The 19,800-nt window shown below is 42.0% G+C and overlaps 3 protein-coding genes and 1 long non-coding RNA gene across 9 annotated transcripts; 1 reads left to right on the top strand and 3 right to left on the bottom strand.

Annotated features, from left to right (window-relative positions):
• Positions 1-142: 142 nt before the first annotated feature.
• Positions 143-5,115, bottom strand: LOC6525359 (EF-hand calcium-binding domain-containing protein 1). 2 transcript variants are annotated; one of them, XM_039373126.2, is made up of 5 exons: positions 4,335-5,115; positions 995-1,358; positions 810-933; positions 383-742; positions 143-327 (listed from the first exon to the last, which is right to left on the bottom strand). In XM_039373126.2, the coding sequence occupies exons 1-5, from the start codon at positions 4,336-4,338 to the stop codon at positions 208-210; spliced, it is 972 nt and encodes a 323-aa protein (XP_039229060.1). In that variant the 5' UTR covers positions 4,339-5,115; the 3' UTR covers positions 143-207. The 2 variants fall into 2 exon arrangements, with proteins under 2 accessions (XP_039229060.1, XP_002101195.2); XM_002101159.4 differs by lacking the exon at positions 4,335-5,115 and having other exon boundaries at positions 995-1,653.
• LOC122319563 lies at positions 848-2,797 on the top strand. Its single transcript, XR_006245169.1, has 2 exons — positions 848-940; positions 1,021-2,797. It is a non-coding gene; the product is annotated as an uncharacterized LOC122319563 (long non-coding RNA).
• Positions 5,116-5,259: 144 nt separating the features above from the next.
• On the bottom strand, positions 5,260-11,253 carry LOC6525358 (ubiquitin-conjugating enzyme E2 H). 2 transcript variants are annotated; one of them, XM_015190773.2, is made up of 2 exons: positions 10,985-11,253; positions 5,260-7,383 (listed from the first exon to the last, which is right to left on the bottom strand). In XM_015190773.2, the coding sequence occupies exon 2, from the start codon at positions 7,094-7,096 to the stop codon at positions 6,545-6,547; it is 552 nt and encodes a 183-aa protein (XP_015046259.1). In that variant the 5' UTR covers positions 7,097-7,383; positions 10,985-11,253; the 3' UTR covers positions 5,260-6,544. The 2 variants fall into 2 exon arrangements, with proteins under 2 accessions (XP_015046259.1, XP_002101194.1); XM_002101158.3 differs by lacking the exon at positions 10,985-11,253 and adding an exon at positions 9,184-9,334.
• Positions 11,254-11,477: 224 nt separating this feature from the next.
• LOC6525357 (NCK-interacting protein with SH3 domain) lies at positions 11,478-19,400 on the bottom strand. Of its 4 annotated transcripts, none has more exons than XM_015190770.2 (10): positions 19,045-19,400; positions 18,379-18,973; positions 16,634-16,899; positions 16,424-16,573; positions 15,164-16,363; positions 14,899-15,096; positions 14,723-14,831; positions 14,451-14,660; positions 14,136-14,308; positions 11,478-14,068 (listed from the first exon to the last, which is right to left on the bottom strand). In XM_015190770.2, exons 2-10 carry the CDS (start codon positions 18,380-18,382, stop codon positions 13,877-13,879), a joined length of 2,502 nt encoding a protein of 833 aa, XP_015046256.1. In that variant the 5' UTR covers positions 18,383-18,973; positions 19,045-19,400; the 3' UTR covers positions 11,478-13,876. The 4 variants fall into 4 exon arrangements, with proteins under 4 accessions (XP_015046256.1, XP_002101193.1, XP_039228029.1 ...); XM_002101157.3 differs by having other exon boundaries at positions 16,634-16,896; XM_039372095.2 differs by lacking the exons at positions 18,379-18,973; positions 19,045-19,400 and adding an exon at positions 16,991-17,297 and having other exon boundaries at positions 16,634-16,896.
• Between the last annotated feature and the right edge of the window lie 400 nt (positions 19,401-19,800).

The following is a 19,800-nucleotide window of genomic DNA, read 5'->3' as shown; positions in this document are numbered from 1 at the left end:
GGTGGAATGCATTGCAAGTGCCTACGATAATTATGGGCCTCAATAACTTTGGTAAATAAGCTCTATAGATAGTTTCTGAGCTGCAGATTATGTTCCTATAAATTATGTAATATTCCATGCAGCAATAATATTTTATGCAATATTTAAGATAATTTCACACTTTATTGATAGACTAGTTTAACAAATTCAAAGTTACTAAGCTGCTGATCACACCTGCAGCGTGGAGAAGAAGGAAACCACAGCGCTGTCCGTGGGAAGACACTGGCCAAAGGCCTCGATGAGCAGTGGTTCCGCTGTGACCGTGCCCATGAAGTCTTCCAGGGATACCTGAAAAGCAGACCCTTGTATATCGAAGAGTTCGCTACCAGCCTAAACCACTCACCTTGCCATCCTTGTCCAGGTCGAACTTCTTGAGCACAATCTCCACCAGATCCTTGACGCCCTCGTCGGGATCTTCGTCCTGCGGCTGTTTAATCAGACAGTTTCGCAGCAGCGTGAACATCTCATCCTTGGTGATGAAACCATCCGTGTTGAGATCATAGACCCGAAAGCAAAAAGCCGCCCGTTCCGCCGGCGTGCCGCGCAGGAATGTGGAGAGTCCGATGAGCCAGCCCTCGAGACGAAGGGGCAAACCCTCGTGGGCCTTGTCCCAGCTGCAGAAGATGCGCTCCATCAGGATCTCCTCGGTGACGATGTCGAATGTGCTGTGCAACAGCTCGCGGAACACAATGCGATCGATGCCCTATGGAGACAGGAGGATGCTCATTTCTTGACAGGATGTATGTACATATGTGCATGCATGCATTTACCTCGACGGCGGCATGTGGCTTGGCAATAGCTGCACTCGAGGAGCTGGAGGCCAGCGTCTTGGCCGCATACTGGCAATTGGACACCAGCTTGCGATAGATGCGGCACAAGGCATCCAGCTCGTCCCTGATAGGTAGAGTAGAGTTCATCCTGCCACTATATGTACATATGTATGTAATTCACTCACTTGGTAAAACGCGTCTTCTTGCGCAGGCTGTCCAACAGCTTGGGATTCACCTTGCCGCTCAGCTCATCCATCCTCCGTTGCCGCTGTTGCCGTTTGTTCTGCAAAGCAGCCGCGGCGGCTTTCGACTGTTGGTTGCTCGAGTTGCGCTTGCCGCTGGCAAGGAACACGGATACCGTTTTCAGTATCGTTTTGTTCGCATGTAGTGTGGATCTGCCGACGCCAGTGGTGCCTCCAGTTGCTGTGGGTGCCGCTGCACCAACACCACCACTTCCACCACCACCACCACCACCACCACCAGTTGTTGCCCCGCCATCCCGATTGGGTGTCGGTGTTGGCGAACGACCCTTGCCAGCGCCTGCCTTTCCTGCAACCCAAAAAAAAAAAAAAAGAAAAAGAAAAATAAAAAAGTTCTGCTTTACATGGGTGCGTGCCTCTGTCTTTGTGCAACTTTGGCCTGCAACTTTATGTGTCAAAGTCGACACGCTCACCCCCCCGCCCCCACTCTGCCATCGAAATAGACTCCTCCTCCTCCTTGGCAAGCTTAGCCAGAAAAGCCCTTCAAGTATGTGAATGTGAATGTGGTTGTGGATGGATGTGGCACAGAGCAAACAAAAGGCCTGAAATGCAAATGCGCCTCGCCAGAACCATTCATGCCCCATTCACGGGTAATACCCATCCAAAAATGGGTAAAAATGGGTAATAGCGTTCACATTCGGCCCATAAATTGTTTCAGCCGGCTATTTCGATTCGAATACACTGAGAGAAACCAAAATCAGGGCACCCAACTGCGCCCATTGGTGTGGAAATAGAAAGTGATCATATAAGTTGATATAAAGAGTCACTATTATAATAGGCACAAAATCAGTTTCACTGGTTTGGCTTCAACATAAAGCTAAGTAGATGATATTTTTTTGAAAAGTGTACTCATTTAGCTTTGTGCTCACTTTGATTTCAATCTACTCTGCCCCCAAACTCCCCACCTCCCCTCGCCGCTTCGTTTTGTTGTGTCGTGTCTCCTTTGAGAAAAAATGTTATTATCTTGTGATTACCCATATAAGTGAAGGAGCAGCATATGGGGGCCCGTCTGTCTATGTCGATGTCTATCCATCCATCTGTCTGTTTATGACCGCCTGCGCCCCAGACACTATAATTTTATTAGCATTTTCATTTGCTGCAGTGGGGGACTGGGTTTTCTTTTTTTTGTTTTTTTTTTTGGGGAATTTAAATGGAAATGGCTTCCCAACGGAGAAGCGTGTTGGTATCGGGCCCTCGATAACAGTCGCAGTATGTCTAGACCCATGTTCCCATGTACGGCATATGGTTTCGTGTAATTTGTTGATATCGGTTGCCCGGTTGCCACACCACCAATCCAGCATGGGGTCACCCAAACCCACACCCACATCCACACCCACACTTGAGCGACCACCTCTGAAGGGGCAAATAAATCAAACATCTTTGGACCTGGCAGTCCATCAACGGATTGCAAAAAAAAAGTGCAACATATACCCCCCAATCACATATGACTGAGCACCTGGACGGGCATAGTCCTTTTGGCCAACTCCTCGAAATGCTTCAGTCGCGATTGGCAAGCCAAACGAAGGGATCTACTCCGGGAGCCCATTGAATAGTATATAGTATATCAGGATGAGTTTTTGACTAATTTTTAAATCATAAAATTAAAAAAGAAGGTAGGAATTATATGGTTTATGTATGGATTATGTTCCTTCATTGGCAATCAATATCAAATGGTTGGTATATATCAAAAATTCACACTGTTCTTAATGCATTGAATAAATAAGCATATTCTATTGATTTTTAACTGATACATTGCCAAGATTCTACATACATTGCAGGCAAGTACCACCTCCACCTTCTGGAGACAACGAAAATATTGGCTTTTCCATTCGGACGCAATGTAACTGGGCATTACATCACAGATGGACGTGCCTTGTGGATGGGCCACCCATTTTGTAGCCTTATTCGTGGAATTTCAATGGACTTGGGGAGAGTTTTTGAAAAGAGACCGCCCACTTTGTTGTTGTTTTAAACCTCATGGAATGCAATTTAGCCTGCAGTGACGACAAAGAACTTGTGTGTTCAACTATTTTCGCAAAATGGGGGCACTTTGTGGGTGCGCTGCAAAGTATGCTATGGCAATTGTCGAAACGCCACACTATGGGAAATTTGACCACTTTTTCTGGCCTAAATTAATAACTCCAGAACGGGGAGAGATATTCAATTGGTGTTTTTTGTATGGGGTTACACTAGTCCATATCTTTTATGGTACCAAAAATTGTGGGCGTGGCACCGCCCTTTCTATTTTTTGTAATTTATAACTCCAGAACGAATAAAGATATTTAATTTTTTTTTTTTGCATTAATTTGCACTAGACCATATCTAAACTTACCCCAAAAACTGGGGGCGTGGCACAGTCCCTTATATTTATATTATTAATTTTCGTAAAGGCTTTCTCTCATTTTTTATGCTTTTTCTAATCTCAGCAAAAACAACTGATTTCGTGATAAAGTTTATATACTTAATTATTTTACAGAAGCCAACAACAATAGTCCTAATAAAAATAACGAAACAATTCAGCAACCGCCTTGTTTAAATCCCATTTAGCATGAGATTACTCTGAATTTGGAAAAGTAGGGTTAAGTCTATAATCTATAAATTCTCCCAGAATCGGTAAAAGTGGTTTTTAAAATTACAATAATCTGAACAAGAATTAAATAAGCTACAACATGAGGTATATTTTATTGGTGCAATCTGCTGCAATCACTTTAAATCTCTATTCAAAGTTAGGCATTATAAAAAAAAATACTTTTGTAAAGCAACTAAGATTTTTACTAAATTTCTGGGACAACACTAGTTTTTTTTTTCTATTGAATGTTGCAAACGCCTAATAAAAGGCCCACTGATTAAAATACTTTTTACAGAATGAAAATTAACGCTTTGGTTCCAAAGATATTAGAACTTTTGTAACGAAAGAAAAACTTAATGTTGCAGATTGTTGTTTTGTGTACGCGCAACAGCTGTTTTAAACAGCTGATTTCTTTGTTGTGGCGCCATCTATTAAAATTTCTAGTACGCAGCACTAAAGATTGGTCAATTATGAATGCGTACACTAAATATTATTGTAATATTGCGACTTTCAGAAAATGGGTTTTGGCCAGAAAAAGGGGTCAAATTTCCCATAGTGCGCCAGGAGTAATTACTTCACACACACAGATGCAAAAGCAACATGTACACACACACACACAGAGACACATACACATACACAGAATAAGAGACACGGAATGTTGTTGGTATTTGTTTTATAGATCTTTAAAGTAGATACCCATGTTTTGCTGACTCCTGGGCGCTTTAGCTGCTGTTGTTGTTTTTGCGTTGTTGTTGTTGTTGTTTTGATTGCCCGATTAACTCCACGCAGGAGCGTTAAACCGTGTCCCTCGGCCCTTGGGCCACAACAAAAGGGAAAAAGGCGCTGAAGGAATCAACAAACGTGGCACTTTCCACCAGTGTTTCCAAGGCGTTGACAATCCGCTGGCATTGCCAGTTGGACTAGGTAGGGAGCAGAGGAGCCAAGGAACCATGAACCAAGGAACCAAGCAGCCAAGAAGCCAAGGAAGCCAAGCTGGCCCAGTGGATATATGGGGCGGTACCAGGCGAAGAACCAACTATTGACAAAACAAGGCCAAGAAACGGGCGCAACTTTCTTTTCTTTCGTTTCCTTTTTTTTTTTATTTGTTAGATTTCACTTGTTTGTAACATGTTTTTTTTATTTTTCTTGTATTTTTTTGTTTACTATTTTTACTCATTTTTTGTCCCCTCTCGTCCATGGGGTTTTGTTTCCATCTGACTTCGATTGCTTGAATTACGTTTTAATTATTGTGTATCCTGATAGAATTCGGCATATATATATATACATATATACATAAATATATATATATATATATATATATATGTGTAGAGTGTGTGTGTGTGTGTGTGTCACTTATATACAACTATCGGATTACTCATTAATTCTGCTGTTAGACTTAGGCATAAGTATTGTTATAGTGTTAGTACATAGTACAGTAGATCGGTAATGTCTATATATCTGCACTTTTATTTGATTTCACTTAAGAACCCGTCTTTCTAAAAATCACGCCCTCCTTCAAATTCCATCCAATTCTCCAATTTGATTAACAATTTTAAAAAGCAAGAACGAGGGAGAGAGATGACAAAGGGGGAGAGCGAGAAAGAACGATATATCAAGTAAATTTGGTGTAAAGGCAAAATGTATTATAATAAAAAAATATATATGCTTTTGGCTTAAACACGGGTGACATAAGTTAGACATAAGAATTATTGCATTTAATTACACGATCAATTCGAATCCTATTTTAAAATATTACATAATAACCGTATGATAAGATTAATTAACAAGAAAAAGAACTGCAACGATTATTCTGTCTGTTCCACGCAATCGTCTCCAAGCGTTTCCTCTAGGATTTATCTTGGCTTTCTATTTCGTTTTTATTTAGTATCGATCGTACTTCTCTTTTGATATATTTTTTGTTTTTAGGCAGGGAAAGTTCTGCTAAGTCAGATGATTTTCTGCGGTTTACAAATTTCTTAATACATATATGCAGACAATCAAAAGTCGCTTTCACAATTAAACAGAGCAAAACAAGACAAACATATAAAGTACAAGAACATATAAAGTAAGAACATATAATCCGCAATTTGTTTATCGATCTAGATTGCAAATTGGATATTGGGTTATCGTCGTGTGGTATTAATGTGGTGAGGACTTTCCAAAAACTTATGTTGGATGGTGGTACTTGTGTTTACGATACGTTTTCTATCAACTTTGTTACTCCATTGCTAAACTCTAAAGAACGAGCATCGAAGTCTGTTTAATGCCAGATCAAGGCCAAAGCAATTTCTCGTCATATTTCGCATTGCATGTGCACTTACTATAACCATTTAAATTGCGCTTGCATCTATGCTTTTATCTCTGTTATCTGTATTTAATCGGTTTTGTTTGTTTGTTTGTTTGTTTGTGTTTCTATTCTGTTTGTTTCCATTTTGCTCTTATCCGTTCCATTTTTTGTTATGGTCTATATATCTGCTATGATCTGTTACGATCGTTGCTCCAATCCGTTTTGTTATCAGCTACTGATGGCTAAACTAAGAGTTTTTAAATCTTGTTTTTCTTGCTGCTTATATTAGTGTATATATATATATTTTATGTATATATTTATATGTATGTGCGTGTGTGCGCAGATCATCACACGCCATCATCGAATCACTTTCTATCTTAAAATCCAATTATCATTTATCAATTATGTATATATATATGTGTGTGTATATATATATATATATATATATATTGTTCTTTGTTGTTCCATCGCCAACTGAAGGGGTATATTGAAAGTGTATGTGAGTGTGTTTGGTTGGGGAGATTGGGTGGCAGGATAATGGATTCCCGAAGCATTTGTATTAGGCTGTTGTCAGTGTTAGTGTTAGCGGTAGTTCCGTAGGCTGGCGGTCCAACCGATATTATAACTCCATGTCCCTGGCCTCATCCTCACTGTAGTCGGACATGCTCGACTCGCTGTCGCTGCTCTCCCGCTCCTGTTGCGCCGCCCGCAACGCGTCCTCGGTGGCATACCGCTGCACATAGTCGGCCACCTTGCGATGGTACTCCTCCGGCTCGTGCAGGTACAATGCGGCCGCATCCCGATTGAGCGGATCGACCGGATTGGGATATGTGAGCAGCTGCGGCAAGAACGATTCAAAGATGTTCGATAGATCGTACAACGCCGTCCAGGCCTGATTGATCACATCCAAGCACACCGTCCCAGAGGACTCGTCAATGTTCGGATGGTAGATCTTGTTTACAAAACCGATGCTCGGTGACTTGAAGGGATAGTTGTCGGGCAGGTAGACGCGCACCTTCCACACGCCGCCCTCGTAGGGCGTCTCCGTTGGACCGAAGAACTTGACGTGGAACTCGTTGAGGCCTCCCAGGATCGTCACCTCGTGCTTCGATTCGATCAGCTTGATCACATCGTTGTCCATGCGTCGCTTTCCGGCACTGGGCGAGGACATTTTGTTGGTTTATTTGGGATTGTAGTTGCCTGGCTTTTGATTTGATTGGTTTGGTTTGATTTGATTTGGTTTTGGAGTGGTCGTCTCCTCGTTGTTTTTCACTAAGGCTAAGGCGGTGTTATCTTTGTTATCTATATATTATATGTTTAATGTTGTTCCTTTTAAATATTGCTATTGAGTTACATCCGCTATCCGCTTCCGGTTGCCCAGCTGCTGCTCCGCCAGCCACGAACTGCTCCGCATTCGTCAACTTTCACTGCCACCGTCCAGAGCAAAACGGGAGCTAACTGCAATGACAATTAATGGACACAAGGATAAGCAAGCATGTTCCAATTACAAATAAATCAGGTTAGGTCAACTAAAGCATAGAGACATCGGAAGTGTTGCAAGTTTATTCGACTTTTTATTTACCATTCAGTTTTTTTAGTTTATAATTTTTCAGAATCTACAAAGCTAAAAATTTGGACAAGAATATATAACTTTTGAAGGAATAAAAGTGTTTCTCACAAATTTTAATGTGACCCCATTTAAAAAGATAATCTTTAAGAAATGCATATTTATTTACTGGTAAACTTATCGCGCAAAAAGTTCAACTTAGCCAATTGGGACTGTGGCGCCAAGGCAGGGGATATGATCTGGAGGAGGTCGAGTTACCTTCTGAGTTATCTATATGCCGTATATATATTTATATTCATGGTTATGTAGGTCAGCAGCGAATCTCTTGCTTTTGCACACACAAACACACACATGGAGAACATGCACATGCATACTTGGCCTAAATGAGGAAACTATGTCAGCAATCTGTGACGTCGTCGCCCAAATCCACCCACTCCCACACCTGCTTTCTCTCTCTCCAGCTCTCTCACTCTCTAATACGTCATTGCCATTTGCAAAAATCGACGTCCTTCGAAACGGATTTGCTCAGCGGACTTATGCTGCATACTTTCGGGGATGCCGTTATGCTCCATCCTCATCCCCATCACATCGCTTTCTTCCTTTCTCTCCCCACTCACTTGCGCTTGGCGATTTCGTTTCAATTTCAATTCCGTTTCCCGTTTCGGTGGGTGGGGGTGGGGGTTTCGGGTGCTAGTTGGTTGGTTGGGTGGCTGTTGTTTTCAAACAAGCTCAGCTGTTTAATGTTGTTGCTCAAAAGTCACAGAGCACTGACAGAGAGAGAGAGAGAGAGAGAGCCAGAGAGAGAGAGTAAAAGAGAGGCAGCCACACTGCAATCTTGAAATCAACAAATGTACAGTGGGATGTGAGAAACGTAAGTAGATCAGTAGGGATTTTGGCTTTACAGAATTATGAAAATTATTACAAAATATCAGGAAAAATAAACATTCTCAAATATATAATGTATTAATTGTTTATAACCATTTCGGTTGACCCCACTGTCCCCCATTCTATGGTTCTCCCTCTCTCTCGACCACTCTCCCACTTTTTGGGATGAGCTAATTCTGCTGTTACTGCTGTTACTCTCTTGTACTTTGTCAAGTGGTTGTATATGTGTGTGTGCGCTGGCTCCCAAATCTTCCCCTATCTCTTTTCCTCCTTATGGCCACCCAATATCAAAAGTCTTTTCGTTTCTGTCTTTCTGTCACGGTTTGGCTTCGTTAGTTTAACAAATTGTGAAATTCTCTTTCGATTTTTGTGTGAAGGAGCATTACTGTGCAAGTTGTTTTTACTTTTTATTGGCCTTACTGTACGCAATAATCGAGGTAATACTGTTTCCCGTCGCTGTTGTTGTTGTTGTTACTTGCATTGCTTTTGTGCAAGCCTCTTGAGTGGAAGTGTGCGTGTGTACTTGTGATGCCTCCACATGGAAGATCACCAAGCACCAAAGTCAGCAGCACCAGCAGCTACAACAACAATAACAAACAAACAAAATAATAAGAGTCAGCTGCAATTTGAAGCTTTTGTTGTTGTGTCTTGGAGGGGGGTTTCTTCACACTCTTCAAAATACGAATGTCTTCATTTTTAATACCACCATTAAATAAACACACACTTATCAAAATTTAAATTTAAACTTTTTGCAAATACACAAGCATATAGACATATACTTCGGAGTTTTTGACTTTGTTATTTACTTGCAACTATTGTTGGGGTTTTCGATGATGATGTTTGTTGTTGCTGGCCCTCCGTCTTCCCTATGCACATATATCTGTCTAAATATGTGTGTGTTTTCGTTTTCGCTCGTTTTGTTGTCTACTTCAACTAGTTACTGAAAATTAACTGGCAACAGAGTTTCGAGCCCCCAAAGCAGAAAGCAGAAAAGCAGAAAGCAGCGCACGTTGGAGCTCACGAGCATCTGACGGCGGCAGCGACGCCAGCATAAAGCGGAGAGCTACAATCGGGAGAGCAAGCGCAAAAGAGAAAAGGTTGATGGCGTGTGGAGGAGGAGGGGCAAAGAGAGAGAGATTGCTGAGTGCAGTACACGGGGAAAACTGAACTGAAATTGAAAATCCATATTTGCCGCTCTAGAAAATTAATAAGTAAAGGAGACAAAGTTATAATAGCACAAGTAATAAAATAGTTTTCAAATTCAAGTTTAAATATTAACATTGAAAACTGTGGAATGGTAACGTAGACCGCCAAATATATTACTTTAAGGTGAAAAGGAAAACAAATATAAGAAATATCTAAAATGTTAACAGTTGTTTGCTTCTTAAGCTTGAATTTTGAACTTTTTATATTGCTTTTTTCTTTTAGTGTAATGGACCCCCTTCATAGGAAAATCATAATAACAAAGCGATGAGCAACAGCAAATTGGACGAAAAGAGAGCCCCTAAAGTAAAGCAAAGCACAGCAAAGCAAAGAAAAGCTATAATCAAGGACAGCGACAGCTGTGAAATGCAGCAAAGGCAAAGCAAAGCCAGAAAAACAAGAAGCTAGTGAAAGAAATGAAACGGGAAATGGCAATAGGGGGATGGGAACGAAAGGTGAGAGAGGCGGGAGAGGCTAAAAAGCCGAAGTGGCGATGCCCTTCAAAATTGCACACATGCCACTGCCTAAGTGTGTGTGCGTGTGGAGCCTAGCAACAAAATATACAAATACACATGCCAAAAGCAATCGAAGGAGGAGATTTAACGAGGTCACATGCAACGGTTAAACGAAGGGTTTGAAAGCAAACTCAAAATCAAAGTCAAAAATTAGGAAGACATCTTTGTGGATTTCGTTTTTGTGTTTTTGCCACCTCCCCCCCACACATGCATACTGGGTCATTGACTGCACATGTGTGTGCACGTGTGGGAGAGGGGCAGAAAATGGTAGGTAATTGTTTTTGCTTTTTAAAGCATTTAATTTATTACTCTGCTTTTAAACACACATTCAATTGTCCCTGCTGATAAGACTTTTGAAACGCAAAACAGGGGGAGAAGCGAAAACACAACGCAATAAGCAGGCCAAAAGCAAAGTGCGTAGTTTACGGGTAGGCGGGGTAGGGTGGTGTGCAAAAGGGATGGCAATATCACAACAAAGAAAAGATTGCAACTAAACTAACGGGGGAAGTTATAGAGATCCACACATATGCACGTTCGTAGCTTAGGGCCTCCGACTAACAGTGAAGTGCTGGAAACAGAGGTAAATATGTATGTAGCGATAGGAAGTTTGATTTTGAATTCAAGGCAGCAGAATGCGAAATTAGAGAGAGAGCGCGATGGGGACTGCGGGAGCCAAAGAGAGATAGAAAACATTCACAGCTGTGCGGGGGTCAAACTGCCATTGTTGTTGTTGCTCGTCTATAGCTGATGATGATGTTGTTGTCGCACTCACACACACGCTCACCCACACAATCATGCATTTCACACTCGCAAATGTCCGAGATTATATCAAAATGCAGTAATTCTATTTTTCATCAAACAATTATACATACACACACATATTCCGTACCTTCTTGCCTTTTTATTTTGATTTTTGTAGGTGTGTGTATATTTGCAGTAGTCTCCCGTTTTAGTTGTATTGTTGTTATTGTTGCTCGTGGGTGGTGTTATTGTGGGCTGACGTCGCCGTCGATTCTTACGCTTCGATACTTCTCCACATTCCCGTTTAATCACCGTGATTCCCTGTGCATTTTCCTGGACTCTTCTCTTCTAATTACTTAATTAATTTTGTTTTGTTTTCCGGAATATGAAAGACTGTTGGAAAATTTGTAGTGTGACCAGCGCTTGAAGAGTGTGACCATCGATGACCGTTAAAATATACCGCAAAATGCTTAAAATATACCACGTTACTAAAGTGGTTCTAAGCTTCGATGGCCACCAAGCCGTGTTTCAAACCGGAATTATTTTACACATTTGCAAATACATTCAAACACATTTGAATAAAGTTAAAGCGATTTATCCCTTATGTTTTAATCAAAATGAAAGTTAAAGTCCGTTGGAAGTATACTTGAATTTTTGTATTTATTATTTCTGTTTCTTACAGTTGTAATTTCGTTCCGTTACATTTTGAATGCGTTTATTAAAACTTGTAATTTGTTTGGTTTTCTGTATTTAGGATCTCTATTTCGTGTTAAAAAATGAGAGGATAACAATCATTTAAATTAGCTCTATTTGCTTGACGTAAAACGTGTTTGTTTTTGTTAACGTAGTACTTTTAAACATTAATTGTTTTTATTGCAGCTTCGTGTACTCTTTGCCTTATTGTTTTTGTTTTTGTTTGATTTTTTTCTTTCTTGCAAATACCGAGAGTGTTATTTAAATTCAAAATCGAAAGGTACAATTCGTGGCTAATATTGGTTTTAGTTTCTGATTTAGTTTAGTTTTTAACTGTTTGTAAATACTCCTATTTGTTTTGAAACTTGGCAAATTAAATTCGTTCATGCATCAGCGCAGCTTGTTTGAATTTAAATTTCAATTACAATTTTAAAATGAAATCCATAGAGGGATTTTTGAATAGATCTTTTAATATCATGCTCATGCGTTTTGATTAAAATTGGTTTCTTAAACAATATAACAATGAGGACCTCTTAAACTTAAGATCAAATTGGATCGCAATAGTTTAAGGGGGAAACCACACTAGAGATTATTGCAAAGTGCTGAATTCTATAATTACATTAACTTTTATTTAAATTCAGGCTGAAGCGAATTTTCAATTCCTTCCTAAGCTATAGGCAGTGTTTTCTAAACCACTTTTTGTTAACTGGAGGGTGTGAAAAACTAAAAAATCTATTGCTTTTGTTAAAGTGGCTTTAATTAAAGTGGAATGATATACGGATTTCCATTATATTCTTTGGGTTACCAAGTCCGATGAAGAATGAAAATCAAATGTGGTTTCCGCCCCTACTTTTAGTATTTCATTACTAATCTGATCTAAAATGTTAATTTTCATTCGAGTTTCGTTGTTTTAATTTTTAAGTTGTATAGCTGGGACGTAACAATAACAAAGAAAGGCCAATGAAATCTGTCCAAAACTCTTTATGTTGTTATGGCTGTATGTGTTTATATAGAGATAGGTATAACTATTCCCAGCGGATCGTGCATTTGGAAATAAATACAATATTCCTGCATCAAAACTAAAATTAGAGATCCTAGGCCTCCTCAAATCTAACTACTAAATAACATACTCATACATAATAGCTGCCTTAAAACAATGTTAAAATGGATTAAATGGATTTTTTCGAAGGATCCGCTGAGAATTTCGTGTAGTTATTTTTCTTGAGAAATAGTGAGATATATATAGAGAAAAGGTGGCGTTGGCTGGAGATTAAAACCGTATAGTTCAGATTAAAAATAATATTTATACACACAATTTAACTAAAAATGTAAACTCTTACTGCGCAATATTTGTATTAATTGCCACAGTGAGTGTGTGTGGATTTTAGTGAGGGAGAAATGCAAATATGGGTGTCCTTACTTTCAATGCTCCTGCATGTATATTTGTTTTTTAAATTTCATGCCTCCATAGCTTCCAATTAATAAGTATTTGAGCTTTAACAATTGTCAATGATTTCCTGTTCGGCTTAGTTCTCCTCCTCATAGATTATATAAACAAATTTAACATTATATGCTCGTTACATTCGAATCGCTTTGGATTTTGCTAGCTGCAAATACTGCGGTCATACATCGTTAATATATATCAATTGTTTACTTTTAGATTGCAATTAACGTTTCATTCGCATTTGCCATGAATGTATATTTTCATTATAGGTGTATAATTAGGCTATAAATATTATATTTCTCGAAAGAACTCGTTCTTTCGTATTCCTCCTTCTCGTTTTGTTTTGTCAAAATTTTGAATTCCAAACAAATCGGCAATTATAACTATAAAAAATTTAAAAGTGAGGCTAATCTCTGACTCTGCTTCTGGCTAAAATTGTCCCTGGCTAAATTCTAAATTAGTGAAATCATCCTAAACTGGGGATAATTTAGTGTTACACTATAGACTAAAGACTATAGCTTCCATTCTTTCGTCTAGTTCTTTACGGATACGCAGTAATCGCTATTGGGTATCATCTCTATGAGGTTGCATCTACTCCACATGCAACTAGTACATTTGTCCTGCTTACAGACTATGTTCATAAGATATATGTAGAGTCGCGTATGTGCATCGAAATTCTTTTGAATTTTTTTACTTTCGAGGGCTATTCTAGGCCGAGACGCTAAATAAACGCATAACAAATGCACTGATCAAACTTGAAATTATTTAAGATTTTACGGTTTGGCTCGCTTTAAACGGCTCGCCTCACTAGCAACGCTTTACAATTTTGGTTTCCCTCCGCGATTTCGTGGTTTTGGTTTTGGTTTGGGCTTTTGTTCTTTTGGTTTACGTATCGTATGGGTCTTAGGCCTTAAACAGCTGCGGAAACTCGTTGGCTATTTCCCGCACCAGCTGCTGATCAGAGGCACTGCACTCGGTCTCCTCGCAGAAGATGCGCGTGAATATCTTCATGAGATCATGCTTGCGATGCTGGTGCTCCTGATAGTTCGTATTGCGCAGGATGCGTCGGCACAGCTCCAAGTAGCAGGGCCGCGTCTGGAACGAATAAAAGTCCATTTAGTACAGAGCGCTACAGTTGCATGGGCTTTTGGATCAGACTCACCGTACTGCCGGCATCCAAATCGGACAGCTGGCGAACCACTATATCGATAAGCACCTTGATGTCGTTCGTGTAGAACATGCCCGCCGTATCCGGATGGCTGAATATGTCGATGAACATTCGCAGCACCGTGTTCATATGCTCGTTGGGATGCTTGAGCAAGCGTGTGGGATCATCTGGTTGGAATTTTACAAGCAAATCGAGCACATTTAAATGGATATGCAAGGCTAACAACATGGCTTAAGAATTTGCGTTAACACATTGTTTTGCAGTGGTTAAATGGAGCTTTGTTAAGTATATTTACGATTGACAACTTACCCTCCCGATTGAGCAAAAGTAGCAGCTTCTCCGTAAACACCTTGGCGGATGGCAGATTCTGCATACCCTCGATGATGACGTTATAGGTGTGCTCCCTAAATTGCTGGTTGAAGGCCAATATCAAGGCAATGACCATGTCCACCAAGACCTCCGGATTATTGCCCTCGACGATTTCCAGCAGGAAGCTGGCAAAGTGGACGCCCAAATAATCTATAATATACACCAGAGCATAAGAAAACACAACTATTGCTTAATAAGTTGATAGATCTTACCCTGATGATTAACCGGCATGGGCTGACCAAGTGAGAAGATAATAGTAAGCATCTTCACTAGCTGCTTGAAGCGATCCAGATTGGAGAAGTGCGTCTTCATGTCCTCGACCTGAAAGGCGTTGTTATGTTATACTTAGAGAAGATTTAGGTGGTACAATCTATGTGCTCCAGCTTACAATCTCCAATGGCAGCACCGAGGTCAGCAATATGTCAACGATGATATAGTCCAGGTGGCAAGCGGCCGTGAAGGTCTTGAGCAGCAGTCGCTTGATGGACCAGCGCGTCTCCATCTGGTAGTACTGCACCAGATTGATAAACATCTGGTACTGATCGCAGGACATCTCGTAGCAACTTATGCTCTCATCGGCGTTGATCTGTAAGAAGTAATACATGTTTCAGATTCAAACTGTATTGATAATAATATTTGACGTATAACATTACCAATATCTCGACGAGCTCCTCCAGGAACTGAATGATGTCCTCCTCGTCCTCGTAGAGCATCCAAGTGCGTTGCTCCGTATCGTTCTTGCAGTCAGCCAGCTGGGCAAAGAGATACTGCAACCGCTTGGCATCGTGCGTAATGCCAAGCAGCTCCTTGGGCGTGGCCACCTTTCCAGTGACATGGACGGCCACCGCCTCCAGGTACGGATTGATGGCCCCATTGTACAGCTGCTCCAGGCTGGTCAGCACCACGCGCAACGCCTCGCAGGAGAGATCGAAGCTGAGGTTGGTGTTCCGCCGCAGGGCATCCACAATCTGATAGACATCCGATGACTCTACCTTCAGCTGGCCGCCTCCAGTGGCACCCTCCTCGACTCTGCCAAGACTCAGGCCGCGTTGCCTATGCGACGGACTATCGATGCTGTCCAACGCCTGGCTATTATCCGCACTGTCTCCGTTGGCCTGGCAGCCGTCGTCACTCTGCACGGCGCTGGCATCATCCGACTTGTCCGGCGCACTGTCCGCCTCCTCCTGCTGTAGCTCCTGGTGCAGGGCAGCCGCACTCCCGTTGGCCTTGCCGTTGCCGCCGTTGCTGCGCAGAGCTGAGGCCGACACTGATGCGGAAATGGACGCCGAGGCAGTGCTGCCATTTTGCGGCTTGTGCTGCTGGCTGGTGCTCATTTGGCTGGTCTCCTTGTAAGTGGTGACCACATCTTCGCTGGTCGTCGTAGTGGTCGTTGTCGTCTCCGATGGCTCTGACGTGATGCTATTGTCCTGGGCCACGTCTCCGCCGGTGGCCGCTTTGCTCGTTGATGCCGCAGTGGTGGGTGTGGCTGGTGCTGCCGATGGTGATGGAGCTGGTGCTGGCGGTGCTGGGAGCGGTTGTTGCTGCTGTGGCGTTTGGATGGTGCAGCTGCTGCCCTGGAACTGCATGCTGCCCATGCTGGGCGACTCGATCATGCCCTGATTCTGGGGCAGGCCGCACGATGAGCCCACCGCTGGACTGGACATGCTCTTCTTGCTCATGTCCAAACGCTGGGAGCCACCGCTGCCGCTGGGCGGCGGACTGTGCTGCCTGTGCTGGGAATGAAGCTGCGTCTGCGACTGGGTGGGATGGGGATGCGAGTGCCGGTGGCTACCCTTGTCACTGTAACTGTGTGAATAGGACAGCGAGGAGTCGCCGTCGCGCTCGGAACTCTCCTGCAAGACAGAGGGCAATCTTTAAGAACATTCAATCGGTTATAGTTAGAATCTACCCACCGCATACAGTCGCTCCATGGTGTTCTTCTTCTCGCGCAGCCTGTCAAGCAGTTCGTCCTTGGACATGATGCCATTGATCTCATGATCCGTGCACTTCTCCAGCGATTCGATTGAGGAGTTCAGAAAGCTGATGAGAAAGTCGTGCTCCACCTGTCAAAATGTGCATATGGTTAGTAAGCCTTTTCAGTCAGTAGTCCCAGCCGTACTTACCTTAATCTTCATTACGTAATTGGAGGGCACAAAGCCAATGTTGCCTTTCATGCTGACCACCTGCCACCAATTGCGCTGGCGAGCGGACGTCTGGTACAGGATGAAGTACTCGCCCTCATCGAAGCTAATGGTCTTGGGATAGACCGCCTGGAAGTCGTACAGAGCCTTGAGCATCTCGATGCCGATGCCTAAACCGATATCGTTGCCACCTCCTCCACTGGGGCCACTTGCTACTCCACCAGTCGCTGCCCCTGCCGCTGCCTCTGCTGAAATAGCGTTGCGAATCAAAACGGATTGATTTTAAGGTATTTTCAAAGCTGGAAAATCTCACAACCCAGTAAGGGCGTCGACACTCACACACGCACACGGGGAAAAACTACAGCAGGCGCTAAAACAAAAAAAAAGTTAAGTTCACAGCCGAGGGCCAAATTGCGGACTGACTCCTATTAATGCTCCAATACTTTTCTCGCGGCACTGAACTGAGCTGAATTCCGCAGGACGCACACAGAGCCGTGAAAGAGGATACTCCTCCTCGTGCTGGTGGAATTTTTAATGGAGCACCCCCACACAGGAAGAGGAAAATGCAATTTTCATATTTCACTAGCGCTCGCTCGCTCTTCCTGCCTTTCCCGTTTCTGCTTTGTGCACTGCTTTTAGGTCCTGCAACAACGCCTTGCGCTTTTGATCCTTTTCAGCTTACATTGTTTTCCCCACAAACACAAACACGCCCGAGAGAGCCACGTGGCTTCTGCGCTCTCCATACTCCTTGCTACACCGAGAAAAAGCACGCGTGCGATGCATATTCTACACTATTTTGATGCCAATTAAATCTGGGAGCAGCTTAGAGAAAGGTGTGAGTTTAAGTCCGAAAGAATCTTTTTTCCTATATTTAAATATAAATTAAAAAAGATTTTATTGGAATTTTCCTTGGGTTCCTTTATTGTTGCTTAGTGTGAAAATCTCAACACGAGCAAATCCGTTTCAAAACACAGCGCCCCCTCCACTGCCCCGCCCACTCGTGCTTTCTCTCTGCACGCGCGCGCATTTCCTATCTCCTTCTCTTTCTCTCTCTCTCTCTCACACTTTTTCTCGCAGGATATCCTTGCAAGAGTGAACCGGTTCATAAATTAGCCAGCGCATAACGGTACTAATAACAGTAATAGTTGTGGTCCACACTTGCTGTTTTAAGGTGATGCATTCAGTAAATCTACACGAATATCTTCATAAATATTAATTTTCAATAAGGCTGCAACTTACTAATGGACTTTTCAACTATTTATAGATTTATAATATCTAAAATGAACTAGATCATTATACCCGTTAATCGTAGAGTAAAAAGGGTATACTAGATTCGTTTTAAAATGTTTTAAATACTTGAAAACGAATTACTTTTCAAAATGAACTAAAACCATTTGTGGTATAGTTAGAAATGGCAAGAATTGTAGAAACTTTTTCAATGAATATGCCTGTGCCAGAGAATTTCCTTTCCTCCAATTGGAATGTCCAAAGGGGAATCTTATTGGACATCCAATAGGACAGATGGCTATGGAGACTGTCACTCATGATTCACCTGATTCACCAAATGGTAAATGCTCTCTCGCATGCAAAGTGATTTTCGAAACTGCAGGGCTGCTGTACACACGCACACACACACACACAAGGATACAGTGAAAGGGTGTAATGTATGGAAATGCGACAATGGGGACAACAAAAAGGATGCGAGGAGAGTACGCCCGCCCACTTACCCATGTTGTTGGGCGCACCTTTTAACGTAATTGCGTTTGTCGGTTGCTGTTGCTGTTGTTGTAGTTGTAGGTGGTATTGTTGGTGTTGGATTGTTCCTGTTGTTTGTTGTCTCAGACGTCAGCTATCCTTCGTCCTTCGTCCTGCGTCCTCCTCCACATCCGCAGTTGGCGTCCAGGAGCCAAGGACGTTTGCATATGTATGTGTGAGTGTGTGTGTGTGTGCTTTGTGTACTGTATTGCCTTCTGTTTTTCGTCCTGCCGATGGGCGTGTTTGCTGCTCCTCTCTCTTGCTGCGCTCGATGTCCTTTTACGGGCGACAGTCAGTCGGTTAGTTAGTTCCGCTGCTCCATCACTTGTTGTTGTTTCCTTTGGCCGCCGCACGCGAATGAGGAGCTCACTTGATTAATTTCAATGATGCGAGATGCGAAATGCATTGGGTGATGCTGCTCCGCTCCTCTCGCCAAATGCAATGCACTTGTCTTGTGTCTCCTTCGCTCCCCTGTCTATTTGTCGCCGGCAAAAGGGGCGGGTAGGGGATGCTGGTGGTGGGGAGCAGTGATCACTCGATAAAGCGAAGCTTTGGAAACAAGAGGTGCTGCAATAACATTAACATTTTCTTGTGTGTTAATATTTACACAATTATGTTAGTACATTAACGGCACTCACCTCTGGGCAATTGCTTAGTTTGCAAAATTTATTTAAATAAATATTGATAGAGAGCACCGTACGTAAAACGAATTGTTGTTGCATAGCGTAGCATAGGTATATGTGTTTGCAACAACAACAAAAACAAGCGATTCCACACCCAAAAAAAAGCCGCAAGCTAACACCTCACACACGCGCACAAGGGTTAACGGCGATTAGAGTTTGTTTATATTATGTTCTAAGCAAGCCATTAACAACACTAACCCAAATTTGTACACATTCAAGTGGTGTTAACTAAATTTTCACTATTTTAGCAAGCAAAGGCAAGCGGCATCAACAAACAAACATTATCCAATCACTTGTTTTTATTTCCTATTTGCTTTTCGCCTTACAATGTATGTAGAGGTGGGGCATGCCGGCCTGCTATCGTTATCGATTTGCGATTTATGTGGGCTGCCAACTTGGCGCTAGATTTAAATGTGGAATAAAAGCTCGATCTGTTTCTGTTTTTAGTAAAACGTTTTTTTATTTGCATATAATTTGTAACTTGTTTGTGGGGGACAGTACATGGAGTGATTTATATAAAAATACTGATTTTAAGGGCAAGCAATTAATTGGGCTTCGTTATAAAAATGTTTATTTAAATGCTAGCAAGTATTTTGGTTAAACGTTTTGCCTGTGGCACACATATATGTCTATATATATATATATTGTTTTTCTTTTCGATTAGTTATAACCGTCTCAGTTAGTTCGCATTTTACTATTTTAGACTACAAT

Source organism: Drosophila yakuba, chromosome X (assembly GCF_016746365.2).
Source record: "Drosophila yakuba strain Tai18E2 chromosome X, Prin_Dyak_Tai18E2_2.1, whole genome shotgun sequence".
Taxonomy (NCBI): Eukaryota; Metazoa; Arthropoda; class Insecta; order Diptera; family Drosophilidae; genus Drosophila; species Drosophila yakuba.
This window is presented reverse-complemented; position numbering and strand designations above follow the sequence as displayed.

Excerpts from the sequence above, each read along its gene's own strand:
- LOC6525357 (XM_015190770.2), bottom strand. Across the intron at positions 14,661-14,722 it reads CATGCCGGTTAATCATCAGG|ATTATTTGGGCGTCCACTTT; the intron begins GTAAGATCTATC and ends TGTATATTATAG. Across the intron at positions 14,309-14,450 it reads ACTTTTGCTCAATCGGGAGG|ATGATCCCACACGCTTGCTC; the intron begins GTAAGTTGTCAA and ends AATTCCAACCAG.
- LOC6525358 (XM_015190773.2), bottom strand. The coding sequence starts at position 7,096 with ATGTCCTCGCCCAGTGCCGGAAAGCGACGCATGGACAACGATGTGATC.
- LOC6525359 (XM_002101159.4), bottom strand. The coding sequence starts at position 1,653 with ATGGGGCATGAATGGTTCTGGCGAGGCGCATTTGCATTTCAGGCCTTT. Across the intron at positions 934-994 it reads AAGAAGACGCGTTTTACCAA|GGACGAGCTGGATGCCTTGT; the intron begins GTGAGTGAATTA and ends TCTACCTATCAG. Across the intron at positions 328-382 it reads ACCTGGACAAGGATGGCAAG|GTATCCCTGGAAGACTTCAT; the intron begins GTGAGTGGTTTA and ends TCTGCTTTTCAG.